Consider the following 23081-nt stretch of genomic DNA (forward strand, 5'->3'; position numbering starts at 1 on the left):
AGATTTAAAATGTAACAGATATAAAATAAAACAGGATTGAGCTGAAATTTTAAAAAAATTAGAGGCACTATCTATTGAGCATACTTCATTAAGCACATGTATAGTGAGATGCATTTATCTCATTTTATAATGCAGTGTCATTCAGTAAGATGAAACTTTGATCTCCAGAGACTTTCAGTTTGTTGTGTGATCTCTGTCAAACAATTTAATTTCTCCGTCTTCTCCTCTAATTCCTCATCTGTTGCATTACGGAAATAAATCATTCTGTTGTCAATCTAACTTAGAGGGATGGGATTAGAGTAAATGTCATTCCCAGTCTGTGGCCAAATTGAGAAGGATTTACCTCTCTCATCGTGAGTACGATGATTTAGTTACTTAGTGCCAGTAGGTGAAACATTAACTTCTGATTTATATCACCACCTATTTAAATTCTGGAAGTCAAGTAAATGTAAGGCTGGCATCATGACGTGCCAAGGCATGGAGAAAGGGTGAAATCACTTTTCTTCCATATACAGGAAACCCTGTATGTTTAAGTCTGTTAGACACTTAGTAACCAAGAATATTTCTATAATAAGCAGTTATGCAAGTCTGCATGTCTGAATATGTACATGAAATTCCCTGCAAATGGAGCCCCAGGGAAAGAGCATCCAACTTGGGGAATTCTGTATCCAATCCAAATCCTACAGAGTCTAAAGTATATGAGACACTTTAATTTTGTGGTTTTGAGTGCTCATCTTTGGCAACTCTGGTTACACCTATGCACCAGAGGTATGTTAACTAAGACTTAAATGCCTCCTTTACCAATGAAATCCATTTATGGAAAAATAAATTTTAAAAAAGCATATATTTTCTGCCCTCATGGAGCATATAGTTTACCCTGAGACAGAGAACAAACGTGTGTGTAAGAGAAAATGCAGTATTATGTATAACAACAGTTTTGGGGATAAGGGGAAATGTCTGGGGAAGTAAAAACATAAGAAATACAGAATTGAGGAAAGAACATTCTAGACAGGGAAGAGCATGTAAATAGCCTAAATATGGAAATGGGATCCATGAATCCTAGAAAAGGAAAGAATTAGTGTGGCTGGAGGATGTACCACCTTAAGGGCAAAGGGACCCAGGGAAGGGTTTTAAGCAGGGAAGAGCACAAACTGGATTTAGAGGATCTGAGGATGCCTGGTAGATGTGGAATTAGGGGTGGGAGCAATGAGCCTGGAAGAGGAGAAACCAGGTGGGTTTTCTCAGTCTAGCTGAGAGAGAAGATGGTTTGAGCTACAGTGGTGGCAGTAGGGACACAAAAGAAGGCAGATACTACTTACCTTTTGGATACAGAAACGAAATGAACAGAGGATGGATGTAGGAGGTGAGGGAATGAAAATGTCGAACATTTTCATGGGATGGACATAAGTAACTTGGTGGATGGAGACACGATTTACTGAGATGGAAGAGACTAAAAGAAAAAGTTAATGGAGAAAGGTTAAGAGTTCACCTGGGAGATGGGGCCTGTGAGAGGTGTGAGTGGTGATGATGACGTGAAGACGGCTGACAGCACGGGACCAGAGTTCAGCATTGCAGCTCGCGTTATCAACTGGCACTTGGATGACATGTGAAGTCATATTAATAGATTAAAATGCCTAAGGTAAGAGTTTAAGTTGAAAAGAGAGGAGGACTTTACTGGTCAAACTTTAAGGAATTCTAATATTTTCAAAAAGAGCCTAAAAAGAAATAGCAAAATGGTGGGAAGACAGCCCAGAGTATGCCGTCACAAAGTGAAGAAAAGGGTGTGTGGCAAAGCTCTGAGAACAAGCAAAGGGGGCTGCTGGATTTGTCAGGCTGTGCCCTCTTCTCTCCTCTAGAGTGCATGGCAGTGATTCATTCCTATAAATCTTGAGATGAAAAAAGAAAACCTCAAATCCCCAGATGATTTAGAAAAGTGATTTAAAAAAAAATTTAACTATTGCTCATTCTTCTCTAGTTTTCTGATCTGAATTTACCTGTTCTATTTTGATTTATATGGCACTGAGAATTAAAGTAGTCAATCTTAAGACTGAACACTGCAATACCAAAAATGGGATATGCTTGATGACAAGATCAAGTAGTGAATATGTAATTCGAAAGGAAACCGTAATGGTTTAAGTGGGATAATACATTTCATTCATGCCACAGAAGTAGCGCAAAAATCAATACAGCACATAGCCACAACAGAATTATTAAGATAGTATCAGATGCATGAAAAATTATGACTACGGTTTCAAATATTTATTCATTAGACTTAGTGAGCAGCATACACTATGCTAAGACTGTTTCAGTGATTTTAAAAAACTCTTTTGAGGAAACTCATTAGAATATTATCTTAGATTTAGATTGAAGACGAGTCCTTTCAAAGCAATAAAAAGGCACCAGATGTGATTTTTTAAACCACAATATAAAAGACATACTGAATGGGGAAAAGCACTCCTAAATTTGAAAGTGCTACAGGTTAGAGAAATGACTTAATGTTGTGCTTAAAATTATAAACCCATTCTCAAAAAGGAAACAAACAAACAAAGAAAGAATTTATGAAAATTCTAACGTAAGTCACAGGAGAAATTTTCTGTGATCAGATCAGGAATTCCTATCTATTCCTATAAATTACACTTCAGGTCTTTGTCAATTAATAAAAGGATATTATATATGTAGGGAGGGAGGAGAAAAGCCAAAGACACAGATTTTACTTGGGGCAGTAGAGAGAGGCACAGAAAAGGGAGAGGCAATTCAAATTTGCATATTTTTTTTAAAATGCCTAAAAAAATAAACTTAGTTTTAAAAGAATGTCATGTATATTTTACTAATGTTCCACAACTATTTTTATACATTATCTAGTTTTTGTCCATGTGTATATAATTTTATACAATTGTATTTATAGCAACACATAACTTTATATACTTTTTAAACTTAACATTATATCAGATCTCTTCCATATTTCTAACTCATTTTTTCTTATAATATTTTTAATTCTGCAAAATATTCCACTGGGTTGACAGGACAGAGTTTACTTGTAGTTACTAGCGATGAATTAAAATTCTCAAATGCCCGCTCAGAACTCTAAATTTGATGTCTACAGATGTCAACTTTCAGGTCAGTAATCTGAGGGTTGATCTCAGCGCTAAGAGGACAAACAGAAGCTACCAGGTATGAAAAGCTTACAGCTTCACAAGGTTTGACTCAGAGAAAGACAGGACAAAATCAACACACTAAAGTAAGAATAAATGTAAAGCCCTGCAATTAGGTTAAAAAAAATCAAATGTGCAACAAGTCTAAGGAGATGTGTGTTCATGTGAGAAAGATCTGGAAATTTCACATGAGCTTAGGTGTGCCTGCTTTAAAAAGTCAGTATAGTCTGTCTTAGGACAAATTAACAGTATAATTTATAATTATAATTTAGCTTGTAATTTATATAGTTTTGATTTACAGAGGCCAAAGTTATGAAATACAACTGAAATATTACATCCAATTCTGGATACCAATTTTTTTTAAAGCTTTTAATTTTATATTCAAGTAGAGCCAATTAACAATGTTGTGACAGTTTCAGGTGGACAGCAAAGGGACTCAGCTGTACACATACATATATCCCTTCTCCCCCAAACTCCTCTCCCATCCAGGCTGCCACACTGAGCAGAGTTTAGCAGAGTTTCCTGTGCTATATAATACGACCTTGTTGGTTACTGAACACCAATTCTTGTGATAGTTGCTGATAAGTATAATTATCCAGAAAGAGAAAAAGAAGGCTGAATAATCTAAACATCATTTGTCTCAGTAATGGTTAGCATAACCAAGCTATTTAAGCTAAAGAAAAAACATTAAGGGGAATCGTGACAGATGTTTTTAAAAACCAGAAGGGCTCTGATAAGCAGCAAAATATTTCTCTCAACCAGAGCCAGACCAATATATGAATGTTACTGGCAGGCACTTCACCTATGACAATCTTTCTAACAACAAAACAGCAAGAACTCTACCACTTCCCGAGACAGGAAGCATCCAGAAGCTCTCTCTCAAGGATGCTATAAAAAGAACTCATACACTGGAAATACGTTTACAGTAGAATGACTGAAATTTCTATCTCAGCAATCTGTGTATAAATTCTTAAAGAGATGGGAATACCAGACCACCTTACCTGTCTCCTGAGAAACCTGTGTGTAGGTCAAGCAGCAACAGTTAGAACTATACACGGAACAACTGACCGGTTCAAAATTGGGAAAGGAGTACAACAAGGCTGTGTATTGTCACCCTGCTTATTTAACTTCTATGCAGAATACATAAGCAAAACGCTGGGCTGGATGAATCAAAAGCTGGAATCAAGATTGCTGGGAGAAATATCAGCAACTTCAGATATGCAGATGATACCAGTTTAAAGGCAGAAAGTGAAAAGGAACTAAAGAGCCTCTTGATGAAGGTGAAAGAGGAGAGTGAAAAAGTTGGTCTAAAACTCAACATTCAAAAACCTAAGATTATGGTATCTAGTTATATTACTTCATGGCAAATAGGAGGGGGAAAAGTGGAAGCAGTGACACATTTTATTTTCTTGGGCTCCAAAATCACTGTGGACAGTGACTGCAGCCATGAAATTAAAAGATGCTTGCTCCTTGGAAGAAAAGCTATGACAAACCCAGACAGCATATTAAAAAAGCAAAGACATCACTGCTGACGAAGGTCTGTATAGTCCTATGTATAGTGTCTGTATAGTCTTATGGTGTTTCAAGTCATCATGCACAGATGTGAGAGCTGGACCATAAAAAAGGCTGGATGCTGAAGAACTGATGCCTTCAAATTGTGGTGCTGGAGAAGACTCTTGAGAGTCTCTTGGACTGCAAGGAGATCAAATCAGTTAATCCTGAAGGAAATCAATCCTCAATATTCATCAGAAGGACTGATGCTGAAGCTGAAGCTCAAATACTTTGGCCACCTGATGTGAAGAGCTGACTCATTAGAAAAGACCTTGATGGTGGGAAAGACTGAAGGTAAAAGGAGAAAGTGGTGGCAGAGGATGAGATGGTTAGCATCACCGACTCAATGGGTATGAATCTGAGCAAATTCCAGGAGATAGTAAAGGACACATTGGTAAAGAATGTCAGGCCCTAGTAGGCCTGGGAGCCTGGCATGCTGCAGTCCATGGAGTTACAAAGAGTTGGACATGACTTAGCGACTGAACAACAGCAAAAAAGTTCCTTCTTAAGGAACTGGCTTATACTTCTTTCTAGGAACTGGATTATATTTTAAACACTCTGTATAATCAAAAGCTGAGGTTGCAAAGGAAGTCTGTGATTGCTTTTTTCAGACATTGGGCTTGGTTTGTCCTTCCATACAACATAATTCTGTTGAAAGAAAATCTTTCAAATGCAGGGACTAGATCCCATCTGACCATGTCACTGTGTGTGCAGGACATTCAACATTTGCAGATGAACACGCCACAAAAGTGGTCAGATATTTCCTTTTATGAGAATTCTGCCCCCATTCTGAGCTCTGTCCTGAATCGAAGTGTTTCCTGTCCACTGTCTCAGCCTGCAAGTGCTGGGGTCAGATAAAGCCAGCAGGGGAGGAGAAGGAGGAGCCCATGTTCCTAACCTCTGCACTTCTTCTCTGCTATTCATGAAAAGTGGACAGGGCCCGGCAGAATTTGGAGGCCAAGAGACATGCACACACTTCTGATGCAAATGCTGTTATGAGATGAGATGTCAGGGCAGTCAGAGTTGAAAGCGGACAGCATTTCAAAAATGCCGTAAGTTTTGCTGGCATCAGAATCTTTTCTTAATCAGGCCTACCAGGGCCTGACATTTCTTTACCAACGTGTCCTTAAGGCTTTTCAGTCCTGATGAGGATGTTGGACTGCAAAACATTCCCTTCAGAGGGTTAATACTTTACATCGCTGCTGAGCGTTCAGAACAACCTCCTGAGGATGAGAAATGACCTGGAGTGGTAATAGGCTGGGGGGGGGGGGGCGGGGGGGGGAGAAGAGGTGGCTTTGAGCAAAAGGAAAATGGGAAAGAAATGCTACAGTGACTCAGAAACTGAGCATGGATTTAACTTGGCCAGGAATTAGGTGAAGGGGGCTCGAGAATGCACGCTGCTTTCTTCAGCCATGTGGGACCTTCATCTTTCCCCTTCTCAACTGTTCTCTTTTCTTCCTGCCTACTCTGATTTCCTGGTCCTTTTCCTTCCATTTCCTTTTATCTTCCCAGTTGACCATGCACTTTTCTCTCCTGTCTGTTCCTGCAAAGTGAGGGGGGAGACTCCAGAGTACCAGAGCACGTTGTCACATGTGGCAGATGGTCTGGCAGATACTTGGCGTGAGTAGATGGTATTACTGTTGCAACTGGTACTAATGAACAACGCACCAGGCATGGGGCACTATATGATGTACAATAAGGAGTTAAGATTGAGTGTCTATGCCCCCAGGAAACACAGTATGGTACGACAGACATGATGCACATGAAGACACACAGGAAAACAGAAGAAGCATAGTGTGGTGGTAACTTTATGTGCCAACTTGGCTAGGCTACAGTGCCCAGCTGTTTGGTCAAACACGTTATCTAGACATTGCTGTGAAGGTATGTTGGTATGTGATTAACATTTATAATCAGTTGACTTTAAGGAAAGCAGATGACCCTCAAAAATCTGGGTAAAGGCCTTCACAACAAAAACTGAGGCTTCCTGAGGAAGAAGGAATTCTGCCTCAAGACTACAACATAAAAATCCTGCCTGAGTTTCCAGCCTGCTGGCCTGCCCTATGGATTTAGCAATTAAGGTGGCAACATCAATACCCGAATTTCTGTCTGTCCTATTGCAGACTCACCCTCACAATCGCCAAAGCCAATTCCCTAAAATAAATCTACATCTCTCCCTCTATACACAAACACATAACATACATACTCACACTCTTACATACACCCTATCAGTTCTGTTTCTCTGGAGAACCCTGACTAGTACACTAGCAAATAAGGACAAGGTCAATCATGCTGCTCAATTCAGAGGTGCAGTGATTAGTAGCTGCTGTCTCCATTCCTTGAAATCAGATACGTTCTATCTCCAGGTCCAAAGAGTATTCACTTACCTGATGTTCACTCACTTTATATAAGTCAGCTGAAAGTCACTGGCTTTAGTAAATTCTCCTCTTATACATGTAAGAATTGAACTATTATTTCCACTTGCTTTTCGATCCCTGATTTTTTTCATTTCTTAAAAATGTCATTACTGATTCAGTAAGAGTCTGACAAACATCACTGAGTGAGCGAATGAAAGTCGCTCAGTCGTGTCAGATTCTTTGCAACCCCATGGACTATAGAGTCCATAGAATTCTCCAGGCCAGAATACTGGAGTGGGTAACCTTTCCCTTCTCGGGGGAGTCTTCCCGACCCAGGAATTGAACCCAGGTCTCCCACATTGCAGGTGGATTCTTTACCAGCTGAGCCACGAGGTAAAGAATCCGCCTACAATGGGGGAGACCTAGATTTGATCCCTGGGTTGGGAATATGGGAGTCTAAAATGTTTCTGCTGCCAAGAAAAGGCTGTCACCTTAGATGTCACACTGTCCTCAATTCCTAATAATCAAAGTGTTTTCACTTAGATATAACTGAATAGTTTGAAGCTTTCCTATACATCTTCACCTGAAAAGCTCTATTTTAATTTTAAGAGCCTGTTCTTTTCTAGAGGATGGTCATGGAATTTTTTCTTTCTTCCTCAAATCAACTGGCAGTGAAGACACTACCTTCACACACCATACTTGGCTAACAATACACAGTTCTGATCTGTGTCATCTCTGACTTACAGAAAGTGTCAAAAATGTCAAGTACAAGTACAAAGCAGTAATGTCATACTGCCCCTTTACTAAACAACAGGCACTGATTTTCTCTGACCTGTGAGATTGATGGCTTGTCTCTTTCTTACTACTCCCACCCATCATTATGTTTAATCTAGATTCATCTATTACACATGTAATTTGCTGATTTTATAACCGCTCTATATATAAATAAAATGAGTAAGAAATACAAAATTCCAATGAGTAATTTCTACCTTCTTATAAAATCAAACATGCTTAGCTGAACGTATGTCTATCAAAATACGAGTTAAGCCCCACAGCCAACTTTCAGCTTACAAGCAGAGTAAGAAAGAGAACTCAAAATCCATATGTAATTAATAGTTACTGTAGAGTCTATTTCATACATAAACCAGACTGAGCATCCCAACTATTATAAGTTAAAAGATTTCCAAATGAAGCAAAGTAGAGAAAAGTTCTGTTGAGTTTACATAACAACTATGTGGTTGAAAACTTTTCTCTCTCCCATGAAACATAACAAAATACTTAAGACATTTGTTTAAAAAAAAAAAAACTCAGCCATTCTTTTAAAGAATTTAGTATCACTTCAAATATAAATTTCCTCCTTAATCATTTAACTGACATGTATCCCATTAAAGCATGCAATTATCAGTCATATACAGCATACAGCATGCACCATGCAGTAAATGGACAGCAGAGGTTAATAACCTGGAAGCATAGGATCTGAGAATGTGAGAGCAAGTTAAAGACAAGAGTTCCTCTCCATTGTCACTGAGGGTCGAGAAGCAATGCTGAAGCGTAGAACAGTGAGAGTGGGGGAAATACAGTTTGTCCAACACATAAACATATCTCCGCAAGTGGCGGCAGGTATAACTGAAAGACAAGGGTAAAAGGAGAAAAACAGAAAGAGAGTTTTCCTTTGAAAAAATAAATCATTCTTAATGACCTCAAAGCTTTCTGTGTGTTTTTACTAAATGGCATCCAAAAAAAAAAAAAACTTTTAAAAGAAAATATTAAAAAGATAACAAAAGAAAACGAACACAGTGAGTTTTAAAAAAAGTGGACAAAAGACCTAAGCTGACACCTCACCAGAGAAGATATACAGAAGGCAAATAAGCATAAGAAACGATGCTCTACATCATATGTTATGAAGGAAATACAAATTAAAACAACGAGATACCGCTACACACCTATCTGAATGGCCAAAATCCAGAATACTGACAACACCAAATGCTGACAAGGATGTGGAGTAACAGAAATTCCCACTTATTGCTGATAGCAATACAAAATGGTACAGCCATTTTGGAAGACAGTTTTAGATTTCTTACAAAACTAAACATGTTCTTACCATATAACCCAGCAATCATGCTTACCCAATGAGCTTGTTTACCCAAATGAGCTGAAAATGTATGTTCACACAAAAACCTGCACACGTATGTTCATACCAGCTTTTTTCATCATTGCTAAAACTTGGAAATCATTAAGATGTCCTTCAGTAGGTAAAAGGACAAATAAATGGTGGTACATCAGACAGTGGAATGTTATTCAACACTAAAAAGAAATGAGCTATTAAGTCATGAAAAGACATGAAGAAAACTTAACGTGCATATTACTGAGTGAAAGAAGCCAATTTGAAAAGGCTATATAATGTATGATTTCAACTCTATGATACTTATTGTGTATGATATCATAATGGTGGCTACATGATACTATACATGTGTCCAGATCCACAGAATGCAAAACACCATGGGTGAAACCTCACATAAACTATAGAGTTTGGGTGATAATGACATGTCAAAGTAGGTTTACCAGTTGTAACAAATGTGTCACCTCTGGGGCAGAGTGTTGATACTGGGGGAGGCCAAGTGAGACAGGAGGCAGAGAGTATGGTGGGAATTCTCTGTACTACCTGCTCAGTTGTGCTAGGAACCTAAAACTGTTCTTAAGAAAAAGTTTATTTAAAAGGAAAATAATCAGATATAATGACAGAGGGAAACGTCTAAAAATTAGTTAACTATATAAAATTTGTCTTGGTAGAGGAAAGTAATGTGACGTATTTGCTCTTTGTAGTACAAATACATTCCCGGAAGACAAGCAAGACCACTACAGCAATGTGGAGGACACCATGGTAGAGGAATACTAAACTAAGAGTCAGAAAACTTAGAAATCTAGATTCAGCCCAACCACTGGCAGCTTTATAATAGTTGGTACTTGATCTTATCTAAGGCTCAACTACACAAACTGCAACATGAAAGTAAAAAGGTTCAATAACTCCAAAACTCTGAAGTGATATTATAAAAAGGTAAAAATAATTTAATATTATTATTGTCAGAGCAATTTCATTTGTGTCACATTTTAGATTACTTAAAAATAACAATTTTGAAAGAGAAAAATATCAAATCAATTTGACAAAGTCAGTTAACCAAACAGTAAACACATCAATTGATGTGCCTAGACTATTTGTCTTTGAGAACCATGTATGAAAAACCATACCAAAAGTATATCAAGTTCCTGAGAAGGCAACAAGTAATTTTTAAACTGTGGTAGACTGAAAATAAAACTAAGAGACGGAAAGATTAGAAATAGGTAACATTTCCACAAATGGACAATCCAATCATCCATTCAACCAAGTAATGAATCAATCAAGTAAATCAGCTAAGTGGTATCTATAGAATACCATCTACCCCATGAAGGAACAGTGCTGGACACTAAAGATAGGATGAGGAGGAAAATACATACAATTCTTACCTATACATGTAGCTTATAAGATAGAAAGACAGATCTGAGACAATAACAAAATTCCACCAAAATTGTAAAATTTCAAACTTCAAAGTGCAATAAGCACTCTAAAGGAAAATTATAGAATGCTTCAAGAGGAATAAAATGGAGATCTTGAGATCTAGAGGCTGAGGAAGGGCTTTTATAAAGTGAACTTTAAGCTGACATCTTAAGGAAGTATTCAAGTTAGCTAAATTAACAGTGTGGGCTAGGGAGGCAGATATGAGTCAACTAAAAATCTATTACAAGCAATACATGACTGTGGCAAAAAGAGTGAGTTCAAAATTAAAAAGCCTTCCTCTATTAAAAAAACAATCAGTTTTTAAAAAATACCATGATTCTATAACAATGATATGAAAAAATGATGAAGTATTCAAAATAAATAAAAAGCTATACACAAATATGTATGATAAATGATAGTAAAGACTACACATGGACATCACCAGATAGTCAATACCGAAATCAGATTGATTATATTCTTTGCAGCCAAAGATGAAGAAACTCCATACAGTCAGCAAAAACAAGACGGGGAGCTGACTGTGACTCACATCATGAACTCCTTATTGCCAAATTCAGACTTAAATTGAAGAAAGTAGGGAAAACCAACAGAATACACAGGTATGACCTAAATCAAATCCCTTACAATTATACAATGGAAGTGACAAACAGGTTCCAGGGATTAGATCTGATAGACAGAGTGCCTGAAGAACTATGGACGGAGGTTCCTGACACTGTACAGGAGACAGGGATCAAGACCATCCCCAAGAACAAGAAAAGGAAAAAAGGCAAAATTGTTGTCTGAAGAGGCCTTACAAATAGCGGAGAAAAGACGAGAAGAGAAAGGCAAAGGAGAAAAGGAAAGATATACCCACGTGAATGGAGAGTTCCAAAGAATAGCAAGGAAAGATAAGAAAGCCTTCCTCAGTGATCAAAGCAAAGAAATAGAGGAAAAAAATAAAATGGGAAAGACTAGAGATCTCTTCAAGAAAATCAGAGGTACCAACGGAACATTTCATGCAAAGATGGGCGCAATAAAGGACAGAAATGGTATGGACCTAACAGAAGCAGAAGACATGAAGAAGACGTGGCAAGAATACACAGAAGAACTATGCAAAAAAGAGCTTCATGATCCAGATAATCACGATGGCATGATCACTCACACTCACCTAGAGCCAGACATCCTGGAATGTGAAGTCAAGTGGGCCTTAGGAAGCATCACTACAAAGCTAGTGGAGGTGATGGAATTCCAGTTGAGCTATTTCAAATCCTAAAAGATGATGCTGTGAAAGTGCTGCACTCAATATGCCAGCAAATTTGGAAAACTCAGCAGTGGTCAAAGGACTGAAAAAGGTTAGTTTTCATTCTAATCCCAAAGAAAGGAAATGCCAAAGAATGTTCAAACTACCACACAATTGCACTCATCTCACATGCTAGCAAAGTAATGCTCAAAATTCTCCAAGCCAGGCTTCAACAGTATGCGAACAATGTACTTCCAGATGTTCAAACTGGATTTAGAAAAGGCAGAGGAACTAGAGATCAAATTGCCAATATCCGCTGGATCACAGAAAAAGCGAGAGAGTTCTAGAAAAACATCTACTTCTGCTTTATTGACTACACCAAAGCCTTTGACTGTGTGGATCACAACAAACTGTGGAAAATTCTGAAAGAGATGGGAATACCAGACCACCTGACCTGCCTCCTAAGAAATCTGTATGCAGGTCAGGAAGCAACAGTTAGAACTGGACATGGAACAACAGACTGGTTCCAAATCAGGAAAGGAGTGTGTCAAGGCTGTATATTGTCACCCTGCTTATTTAACTTATATGCAGAGTACATCATGAGAAACACTGGGCTGGAGGAAGCACAAGCTAGAATCAAGATTGCCGGGAGAAATATCAATAACCTCAGATATGCAGATGACACCACCCTTATGGCAGAAAGCGAAGAACTAAAGAGCCTCTTGATGAACATGAAAGAGGAGAGTGAAAAAGTTGGCTTAAAACTCAACATTCAGAAAACTAAGATCATGACATCCAGGTCCCATCACTTCATGGCAAACAAATGGGGAAACAGTGGAAACAGTGGCAGACGTTATTTTCCTGGGCTCCCAAATCACTGCAGATGGTGACTACAGCCATGAAACTAAAAGATGCTTACTCCTTGGAAGAAAAGCTATGACCAACCTAGACAGCATATTAAAAAGCAGAGATATTACTTACCCAACAAAGGTCCATCTAGTCAAAGCTACGGTTTTTCCAGCAGTCATGTATGGATGTGAGAGTTGGACTATAAAGAAAGGTGAGGGCCGAAGAATTCATGCTTTTGAACTGTGGTGTTGGAGAAGACTCTTGAGAGTCCCTTGGACTGCAAGGAGATCCAACCCGTCCATCCTAAAGGAAATCAGTCCTGAATGTTCATTGGAAGGACTGATGCTGAAGGTGAAACTCCGATACTTTGGCCACCTGATTGGAAGAACTGACTAATTGGAAAAGACCCCGATGCTGGGAAAGAGTGAAGGTGGGAGAAGGGGACAACAGAGGATGAGATGGTTGGATGGCATCACTGGCTCGATGGACATGAGTTTGAGCAATCTTTGGGAATTGGTGATGGACAGGGAAGCCTAGTGTGCTGTAGTCCATGGGGTTGCATAGAGTCGGACACGACTGGAGCAACTGAATTGACTGACTGAAGGATGGATTTCACTTCTATGTGAAAATAAAACAAAAAACAATCCTAGCCCATAGATACAGAGAACAGACTGGTGGTTGCCAGAGGCAGGGGCTAAGGGTGCGGGGTTAAATGGTGAAGGTGGGTCAAAGGTACAAACTTCTAGTTATTAAAATACATGTCATGCATGAAGATGTAACGTACATCATGGCAACTAAAGCTAATAACACCGTATTGCACATTTGCTCTCTTCGCACAGTTGCAAAGAGAGTAAATCTTAAAAAGTTGTCACTTAGAAGAAAAAAAATCTGTGATTATGTATGATGACAAATGCTAACTAGACTTATTGTGGTTTTTAGACTTATTATTATTTTTCAACATACACAAATATAGGATCATTCTGTTGTACAGTTGAAACTTTCCCTGGTGGCTCAGCAGTAAAGAATCTGCCTTCCAATGCAGGAGACTCAGGTTCAATCCCTGGGTCGGGAAGATCCGCTGGAGAAGGGAATGGCTACCTACTCCAGTATTCTTGACTGGGAAATCGCATGGACAGACGAGCATGGCGGGCTACAGTCCATGAGGTCACAAAGTGTCAAGACATGAGACTTAGTGACTAAACAACAACAACATCTGAAACTAATAATGTTATATGTCAATTACACCCCAATAGAAAATAATACATTTAGAAAATTTAAAAATAAAATAGTAAGGAAAAATTTTAGACTCGATAAAATGCAAAAAATATTTTTATACAGGAAACTCTAGGATTGTAAACTTATCAAATGTTCATGTTATTCTAAAAATTAATATGCTCACAAAGATCAGCAAGATTTTTTAGAAACTAGACAAGTTAATACTAAGATTCATATAGAAAATTAAACATTTAAGAAGGGCCAGGAAATCCTGAAGATGGAACCAGCTCTACTACCTACTGAAATACACTTTAAAGCAACACCATCAGAAAGTTTGGTACAGTGCATGAGCAGACAAAACACCAGAATAGACTCAAATAGGACAGGAATCTAGTATAAGATAAAGGTGGCACTTTAAAACAGAAAACCAGGTAAGTTATTCACTAAAAGATGTTGGGATAACTGGGTAGATAACTAGAAAAAAAATACAGCTGACTGTCTACCTTGCCTCTTAAAATAAATTCCAAGTTGGTCAAAGACTTGAAGGAAAAATAATGCTACAAAAAAGTTCAAAAATAAACCAAACACCCGAGAATCATTAAAAATAAAAGACTCATAAATTTGACCACAAAAAATGGAAAATATGAATGGAGGAGACAATCAGTTTTCACCCTGTATCATCTTTTGTACTATTTGAACTTTCTGCCATTTTCATGTATCAAGGAAATTAAAGAATTAATTTTTTAAAATTTAAAGGGTCACAGGAGCAATACTTTTGATCAGAGGGAATATCCTAAAGCAGGGCGATCTAGGCGCATTCACAAACCTGAGAACAGACCTGAGAAGTTCAGTATGGCGGTTTTAACAGTGAATGGATGGTCAAAGGCAAAGCAGGTGCATGCAGGGGCTTGTGGGCTGTGTTAACGAATTTATCCTATAATGGAAAATTAAGGAAGGGATTAAGTAGCGGAGCCACCAGGTCTGATCTACATTTTTAAAGATACATTTCTGCAATGCAAGGATAAAAACTGGAGAGGGGCGAAAGTTGAAAGATAAAACTAGACTCGGAAAAGAAAAAGAAAAAAAAAAAAACTAGACTCGGGCAAGAGTAGAAAAGCAAAGACCAGTGAGAAGCTACCGCAACAGTGTTAGGCAAATACTGCTGGCTTAGAGCATGGGTCAGGCAGAGAAAAACCAGTAAAACCTGCGTCCTGACTGGAGTGGGAGATGATGTCAGTGGAGGAAGATGTCAAGAAAAACTCCCTGATTTCTGGTATTACAAACTGAATGAAACTACACATGCTGAGACAGGAGAAACTGGAGGAGGGATGGGTTTTATGGAAAAGTTCATGACTTTGGTTCTGAACAGGTACAATTTCAGGTACTGTAGTTGTGAGATGTCAGGAAATGTTGCTATATGTCTAAGTTTGAAGCTAGGAGAAGAGTGGAATAACACAGAGATACAGATAAATATAGACACTGACACATAAATGGAAATCAAAAGTCTGAGAGCATGTCTGAGACAATCTACAGTCAAAGTGATGAGACAGAACCAGGCCCCAGGAATTACAGTGTTTCCAAATTAGAGGAAGGGAGAGAGGGATGAGGGAGGAGAGAAGTTGATAATGAAAACTGAGTGGCACCTAGGGTAGCAGGAAGAAAATCTAAGAGTGCTGCCAAAAATCAGTAAAAAACAGTGTTTCAAGACGGTCTTGGTAATAACATACGTTTAAGGCAATTTCCATTTCTGCTAAACAAATAATAAACTTTTCAAACTGTATGACTGAAATAGCTAAAATATCTTCATAAACAGAGCTACTGTTCAATTTAGGGTTCATTCCTCTTAATCCTCTTGAAATATTTTTTAATAGAGATCAAATGGAAATACCCCAGGTGACTATCAGACATGTCAAAGATGTATTCTCATTATGTGAAAAATTCTTTGGTTTCATACTTCAAGCTTACAACAATAACAATAAAAACAAGGAATGAACAAAAATCAATAAAACTAGTTTTTAATAGCTACCTTTTAAACACACACAATTCTATCACAAAGTCTATCTGCATATATTCACAGCAATTGTAATAATGGTAAAAAATGAATTCAGAAACTCAGTAAGCCCCTGGACTTTGAAATTGCTATTTTGAATTCAGTTTAATCAGTCTGTAGTCCTTAAATATAAATCAAGGCACAGAAAACTGACTTTTAATTACCTTCAGTTGTTATTACAAGCTAGTCTTTATGAGCATCCACTGGACAAATATTTATTGGTGGATGAACAAGACTTCAGTTATGAAATTATTTTAAAGGTACGTGTGTGTGTGTGTGTGTTAGTCGCTCAGTCATGTCCGAGTCTTTGCTATCCCATCTGCTGCTGCTGCTAAGCCGCTTCAGTCGTGTCCGACTCTGTGCGACCCCATAGACAGCAGCCCACCGGGCTCCCCCGTCCCTGGGATTCTCCAGGCAAGAATACTGGAGTGGGTTGCCATTTCCTTCTCCAATGCATGAAAGTGAAATGTGAAAGGGAAGTCGCTCAGTCGTGTCCAACTCTTAGCAACCCCATGGACTGCAGCCTACCAGGTTCCTCCGTTCATGGGATTTTCCAGGCAAGAGTACTGGAGTGGGGTGCCATTGCCTTCTCCAGGGGATCTTCCTGACAAAGGGATTGAACCCAGGCCTCCTGCATTGCAGGCAGATTCTTTACCATCTGAACTAACAGGGAAGCCTTAAAGGCATGTAGTCTACAAAAAATTAATATAATATTTCAAAAGGTATAAATAGGAAAATGGATAAAAAGATACGATGTTGCCCTTACTTCAGCATTTTACATAAAAGAACACCTTCTGACAACTACTATTGAAAAGTAATTATATGGCATCTGATTGAAATCTTGCTGAGACAGAAATATCAACATCTAAGTTACTTTATTCTAGGTATACTCTAATTTTTAAATATTCTTAAAACAGTGATAATATTACTATTACCTTTCATGCATAGAACAGTATAATATTTTTGGATGAGTGTAAGTTTACAGTAGGCTTTTGGAGCAGTTGCTCATATTAAGCAGGTGACCAAACATAATGTATTACAGGACAAACCTTCCAATCCTTTATTTTACAACTGATCTTTGGAACTTACATTAGGAAATGTCATCTTGGAGTGCTTGGTTTCCTTCTAATATGTCAAGATAATTTTGAATATGAACTCTCTGACTTTGTCATCTATAAAACTGAGAATCTCATGATTTCTTGTAAGAAGTCATTAACAGAAGCACTGAATAGAAACGAGTCAAGGACAGACTTCGTAGAAAAGCGCATCAGAGATCTCTGTGTTGGCCATCAGCGCACAGGGAAATACTCATCAATAGCTTTTTCATGTTTTTCTATATACAGCTATAAACATATGAAGGAGAAATGTGGGAAAAAAAGAAAAATACTTTCACATTTATGGCCTACTTACATTTTTTGTCCCCATAGTCCACTGTGGTAATTAAAACCAGGTATTATAATCCCCATTTAACAAATGTTAAAACTTCAGAATAAAGAAGTGCTATGTTAACTATCCTGTCAATTAGTAATGGAAGAATTCTACCCAGTGGAATCCACCAACTATGCTGTCACACTCAGGCCCAGAGGCCTTCTAACTCTGTCAATGAATAACCAAGTCCAGGACCCACCTGCTCTGGAAGTTCTCCAAGTCCTATTCCTGCCCACTTCTCCCAAATAAAAGTACAAGAGAAGGTAGGGTTAAAAAAATTTTTTAACAGGTTTAAAAATAAATAGGTATTTTTACTGAGTCCTCGAAAGGACTCCAGGACTCAATCCACCAAAGGAAAGCAAAAACTAAAGAAAACATAAAAATTGTGCTCTTTAAAAATGCATATCACCATCAACTTAACAAGCGATCACGGTGAATATGAACATCAGTCAAGTAGACCTCATGAGTGAGTCTCCTGATATGATCACAGCAGAACTTAAGTCTAACCGCACAAAATCATCACGCAAATCCAAACTGAGGGGTATTCTTTAAAAAAAGAAAAAGAAAAACAAGCAAAAAACCTTCTGTTTTGCTCACATTTTGAAAGATAAGGAAAAACCAACCAAGGGACTGTTCTGGATTAAAGAAGAATAAAGAGGACAACTAAACGTAATATGTGAGTCTGGGACTGGATCCCAGACAAGGGGAATAAAAAAGCATTTTTTTTCCCTAGAAAGGAAATTAGTGGGGCAAATGACAAAATTTGAGGGCTTGTAGATTAGACAAGAGTATATTCTCAATGTTAATTTTCTAACTTAAAGAAATATACACTGAAGTTCTTGGTGATAAAACTACATCTTGTTTACAAACTTATTCTCAAAGTTTCAGAAAAAAATAGGACACAATATAGCTAATGTGGTGAAAATTTAACATTTTGGGAATCTGAGTTAAAGGTAAGTAAGAAACCTTTATACTATGTTTTTAAGTGTGCAATTTCAAAGATTTTAAAAAATGAATATTAAAACATCAAAAAACTAATTTATTTTTAATCTAGAAAATAAAATCAAACTAGCTTTTTTGATACAGTGAATAATATCCATTTTGAGATTATGGAATTAAAATCTAGAGCCCTAAAATGTCATCCTGACCTCTATACTTAAAGCTTAGGACGTCAGAAAAACTAGAGCGTGGGAAGTAAGCAAATGTGGTCTGGAGCTATCCCATAAAAAACAGTCACTGTTACTTAAGAGTTGCACTTTCATAAAAAAATAAATTCTCTTTAGTGCCTTCTTATATGAAAATGTCCAAGGTTATGCAATGTATAGTTCTGAAATGTTACTTGATATGGTCATGCCTCACCAAAGTAAAATATGAAAATGTTCTGTCCTTGAACGACATTTAAGTCTGTAAAAGATCCCCAAACCACAAGCAAAAGAGTGATGCTTTAAAAAGACCCTAGAGTCAAGCTTTCTAATAATGCATTTTACAATACTTTGACAAGAAAATTACAACATAAAAATGAGATTACCAGGGGCAAGTTAAACTTTACGGACTACCAAGAATATTTTGTATATCCCTTTCCAAACTCCATTTTTGTTTCATTCTCCTTCCCTTCCTCTTGCCCTCTTTTACTTTCTTTCGAAAAAGCTTGTCAGAAGATTCACTAGTAGGTTCAAAATACCAAGAAAACTAAATTAATAATAAATGTTTGGGACCAGTATGAAGAAAATTATAAAAATTTATTATTGTGCATAAAACAATCGTCAATAAATGAAGAGACACCAGTATGCTTCTGGATGGGAAAACAAAGTACAAAGAAAGCCATTATCCTCCACAGATTCAAAATCTCAATAGGAATATTTGATTTTGACAATATAACTCTCTCACAGTGATTCCTAAACTTCTTTTGTTTAAGTGCTCATCTTATAAGCCAATAAAAGATATGGATTCCCTTATAGTAAGATGTACCAAGTCACACAAAATATTTTATATAAAATTTCAAGATCTTCACAGGATGCCTGAAGTCCATTCATATGACCCCTACATCCCAGATGCATGAAGCACAAGTACTGAGCAGCTGTGTAGAAGAAACATGTAAAAGATCCAAGAAGACTAAAAAAAAATAGTAATTAGGAGGAATTTAACCTTATGCTATTCAAATATGTAAGTCTATAATAATAAGAGTATCAGGAAAAGGTGTTAAAAGAAAAAGAGACATATGAATCAATTTAACAGCCAAGAAAACCAAAAACCACAATCTAGTATGTATGTGATAAAGGTTGCCATTTAAACTTTGAGAGAGGGACTTTTTTTTTTTTTAATATGGAAAAACCAAGCAACATATGTGAAAACGAACACACAAACAAAAACCCTCAGGCAGACATATATCTTACACAGCAAGTCAAACAAAATTCAAAATCAGTTAGAGCTGAATGTAAAGAAAGATCCATCAAAGGACGAGAAAAATAAAGGAGGGAAATGAGAGATGTGGCCCTAAGAAAAGGGGTGATTGACATGATTTTATAAACATTCAGAATGTCAAAGAATCAATAAAATTAAAAGACAACACAAATATTTATAACATAAGTCAATTTTTCATTGTGTCTATATAGAGGTCTTTAAAATCAATAAATGATAAAAAATGGAACTGATAAATGAACAAAATGCACATGCTAATATTTCATAAAATACATAAACAATAAACATTTGAAAACAGTTTACTCTCACCAGTGATTAAAAAAAGCAAAATTTCAAGAAAGACCAATTTTGGACCATCAAAATGGAAAATGCCCTTTTAGAGGAAAAAAAAAGCTGATGGGAATGGCAAGAATACAGGAAAATGGACATGTCATAAACATGGGATTTGATCTCACAGAACATACAGTTGAACAGAGGAAGACTGAGAATACATGAGTTAAAAAAAAAAAAGAAAATTTCAGTTAATGAAATAAATAAAATATGAAAAAGGTGGTGAGAGAGGGACTGGAGGGGCTAGTTTGGGTGGTTAGGAAAGGCTTCACCAATGGAATGACATTTGAGCTAAGAAATGAACGCCCAGAACTACAACCTCAGCTTCTCAAGTATTTCAAAATATTATGAACTATCTTACATTCTTTACTCCACAACTGAATAAAAACATTTGGTATTTTAACTGAAAGAGATATGAATAAACTTTAACAGGGCTTAGACATGAACAAGACTGTGAGGTTTTCTCAGTGGATGGGACTGGAAAATAAGGATGCTTGATAATGGGGCTGGGAGGGCACCAAGAGGTCATCATCTTTAATCTTCTACCCACAACACATGTGTTTCAAAGCACTCTTGCAAGTTGCTCATGTTGCTCTTGCCATACATCTTTAAGCAAAAGGGACTGCTCTAATTTGACAAACAGCCCCATCCCACAGAAAAGTAGGTGCAACAGTTAGAATATTATTTCTTAAAGTAAGTTGAATTTCTACCCAGTTATGACATTCAGAATTAGATACGCAAAATTTTCTCTCTACATAATAGAGCGGTCAGTTCAGTTCAGTTCAGTTCAGTTGCTCAGTCGTGTTTGACTCTTTGCAACCCCATGAGCTTCATGTCAGGCCTCCCTGTCCAACACCAACTCCTGGAGTCCATCCAAACTCATGTCCATTGAGTCGGTGATGCCATCCAACCATCTCATCCTCTGTCGTCCCCTTCTCCTCCTGCTCTCAATCTTACCGAGCATCAGGATCTTTTCAAATCAGTCAGCTCTTCAAATCAGGTGGCTAAAGTATTGGAGTTTAAGCTTCAACATCAGACCTACCAATGAACACCCAGGACTGATCTCCTTTAGGATGGACTGGTGGGATCTCCTTGCAGTCCAAGGGACTCTCAAGAGTCTTCTCCAACACCACAGTTCAAAAGCATCAATTCTGCACTCAGCTCTCCTTATACTCCAACTCTCACAACCATAGATGACTACTGGAAAAACCATAGCTTTGACTAGACGGACCTTTGTTGGGAAAATAATGTCTCTGCTTTTTAATATGCTGTCTAGGTTGGTCATAACTTTCCTTCCAAGGAGTAAGCATCTTTTAATTTCATGGTCGCAATCACCATCTGCAGTGATTTTGGAGCCCCCAAAAATAAAGTCAGCCACTGTTTCCACTATTTCCCCATCTACTGCCATGAAGTGATGGGACCAGATGCCATGATCTTAGTTTTCTGAATGCTGAGTTTTAAGCCAACTGTTTCACTCTCCTCTTTCACGTTCATCAAGAGGCTCTTTAATTCTTCTTCACTTTCTGCCATAAGGGTGGTGTCATCTGCATATCTGAGGTTATTGATATTTCTCCCGGCAATCTTGATTCCAGCTTGTGCTTCCTCCAGCCCAGTGTTTCTCATGATGTACTCTGCATATAAGTTAAATAAGCAGGGTGACAATATACAACGTTGATGTACTTCTTTTCCGATTTGGAACCAGTTTGTTGTTCCATGTCCAGTTCTAACTGTTGCTTCCTGACCTGCATACAGGTTTCTCAAGAGGCAGATCAGGTGGTCTGGTATGCCCATCTCTTTCAGAATTTTCCAGTTTGTTGTGATCCACACAGTCAAAGGCTTTGGCATAGGCAATAAAGCAGAAATAGATATTTTTCTGGAACTCTCTTGCTTTTCTGATGATCCAGTGGATGTTGGCAATTTGATCTCTGGTTCCTCTGCCTTTTCTAAAACCAGCTTGAACATCTGGAAGTTCACGGTTCACATATTGCTGAAGTCTGGCTTGGAGAATTTTGAGCATTACTTTACTAGCGTGTGAGATGAGTGCAATTGTGGGGTAGTTTGAGCATTCTCTGGCATTGCCTTTCTTTGGGACTGCAATGAAAACTGACCTTTTCCAGTCCTGTGGCCACTGCTGAGTTTTCCAAATTTGCTGGCATATTGAGTGCAGCACTTTCACAGCATCATCTTTTAGGATTTGAAATAGCTCAACTGGAATTCCATCACCTCCACTAGCTTTGTTCGTAGTGATGCTTCCTAAGGCCCACTTGACTTCACATTCCAGGATGTATGGCTCTAGGTGAGTGATCACACCATCTTGATTAACTGGGTCGTGAAGATCTTTTTTGCATAGTCCTTCTGTGTATTCTTGCCAGCTCATCTTAATATCTTCTGCTCCTGTCAGGTCCATACCATTTCTGTCCTTTATTGAGCCCATCTTTGCATGAAATGTTCCCTTGGTAAGTCTTAATTTTCTTGAAAAGATCTCTAGTCTTTCCCATTCCATTGTTTTCCTCTATTTCTTTGCATTGATTGCTGAGGAAGGCTTTCTTATCTCTCCTTGCTATTCTTTGGAACTCTGCATTCACATGGGTATATCTTTCCTTTTCTCCTTTGCCTTTCACTTCTCTTCTTTTCCCAGCTATTTGTAAGGCCTCCTCAGACAGCCATTTTGCTTTTTTGCATTTCTTTTTCTTGGGGATGGTCTTCATCCCTGTCTCCTGTACAATGTCACGAACCTCTGTCCATAGTTCATCAGGCACTCTATCAGATCTAGTCCCTTAAATCTATTTGTCACTTCCACTGTATAATCATAAGGGATTTGATTTAGGTCATACCCTAATGGTTTAGTGGTTTTCCCCACTTTCTTCAATTTAAGTCTGAATTTGGCAATAAGAAGTTCATGATCTGAGCCACAGTCAGCTTCCGGTCTTGTTTTTGCTGACTGTATAGAGCTTCTCCATCTTTG

The 23081-nt window shown here is 37.8% G+C and overlaps 1 protein-coding gene and 1 long non-coding RNA gene across 19 annotated transcripts in view; one reads left to right on the plus strand and one right to left on the minus strand.

Moving 5' to 3' along the window:
• The window catches only part of DYM (dymeclin), a 384258-nt gene that overhangs the window by 173967 nt on the left and 187210 nt on the right, over positions 1–23081 (minus strand). The window contains exon 15 of one of the 18 annotated variants that reach the window (XM_081561972.1): positions 8519–8683. The exons of the other annotated variants lie outside the window; for them this stretch is intronic. Within the exon in view, the coding sequence (XP_081418098.1) occupies positions 8519–8683 (165 nt within the window). The remainder of the gene's footprint in view (positions 1–8518; positions 8684–23081) is intronic. 18 annotated transcript variants of the gene reach the window in all.
• Positions 17522–23081, plus strand: part of LOC145534474 (uncharacterized) — a 30792-nt gene continuing 25232 nt past the window's right edge. The window contains exon 1 of the long non-coding RNA XR_014074653.1: positions 17522–17631. This is a non-coding gene — a long non-coding RNA (uncharacterized LOC145534474). The remainder of the gene's footprint in view (positions 17632–23081) is intronic.

This window comes from Giraffa tippelskirchi, chromosome 14, assembly GCF_054371585.1.
Source record: "Giraffa tippelskirchi isolate mGirTip1 chromosome 14, T2T-mGirTip1v1.2.pri, whole genome shotgun sequence".
NCBI classification, from domain to species: Eukaryota; Metazoa; Chordata; class Mammalia; order Artiodactyla; family Giraffidae; genus Giraffa; species Giraffa tippelskirchi.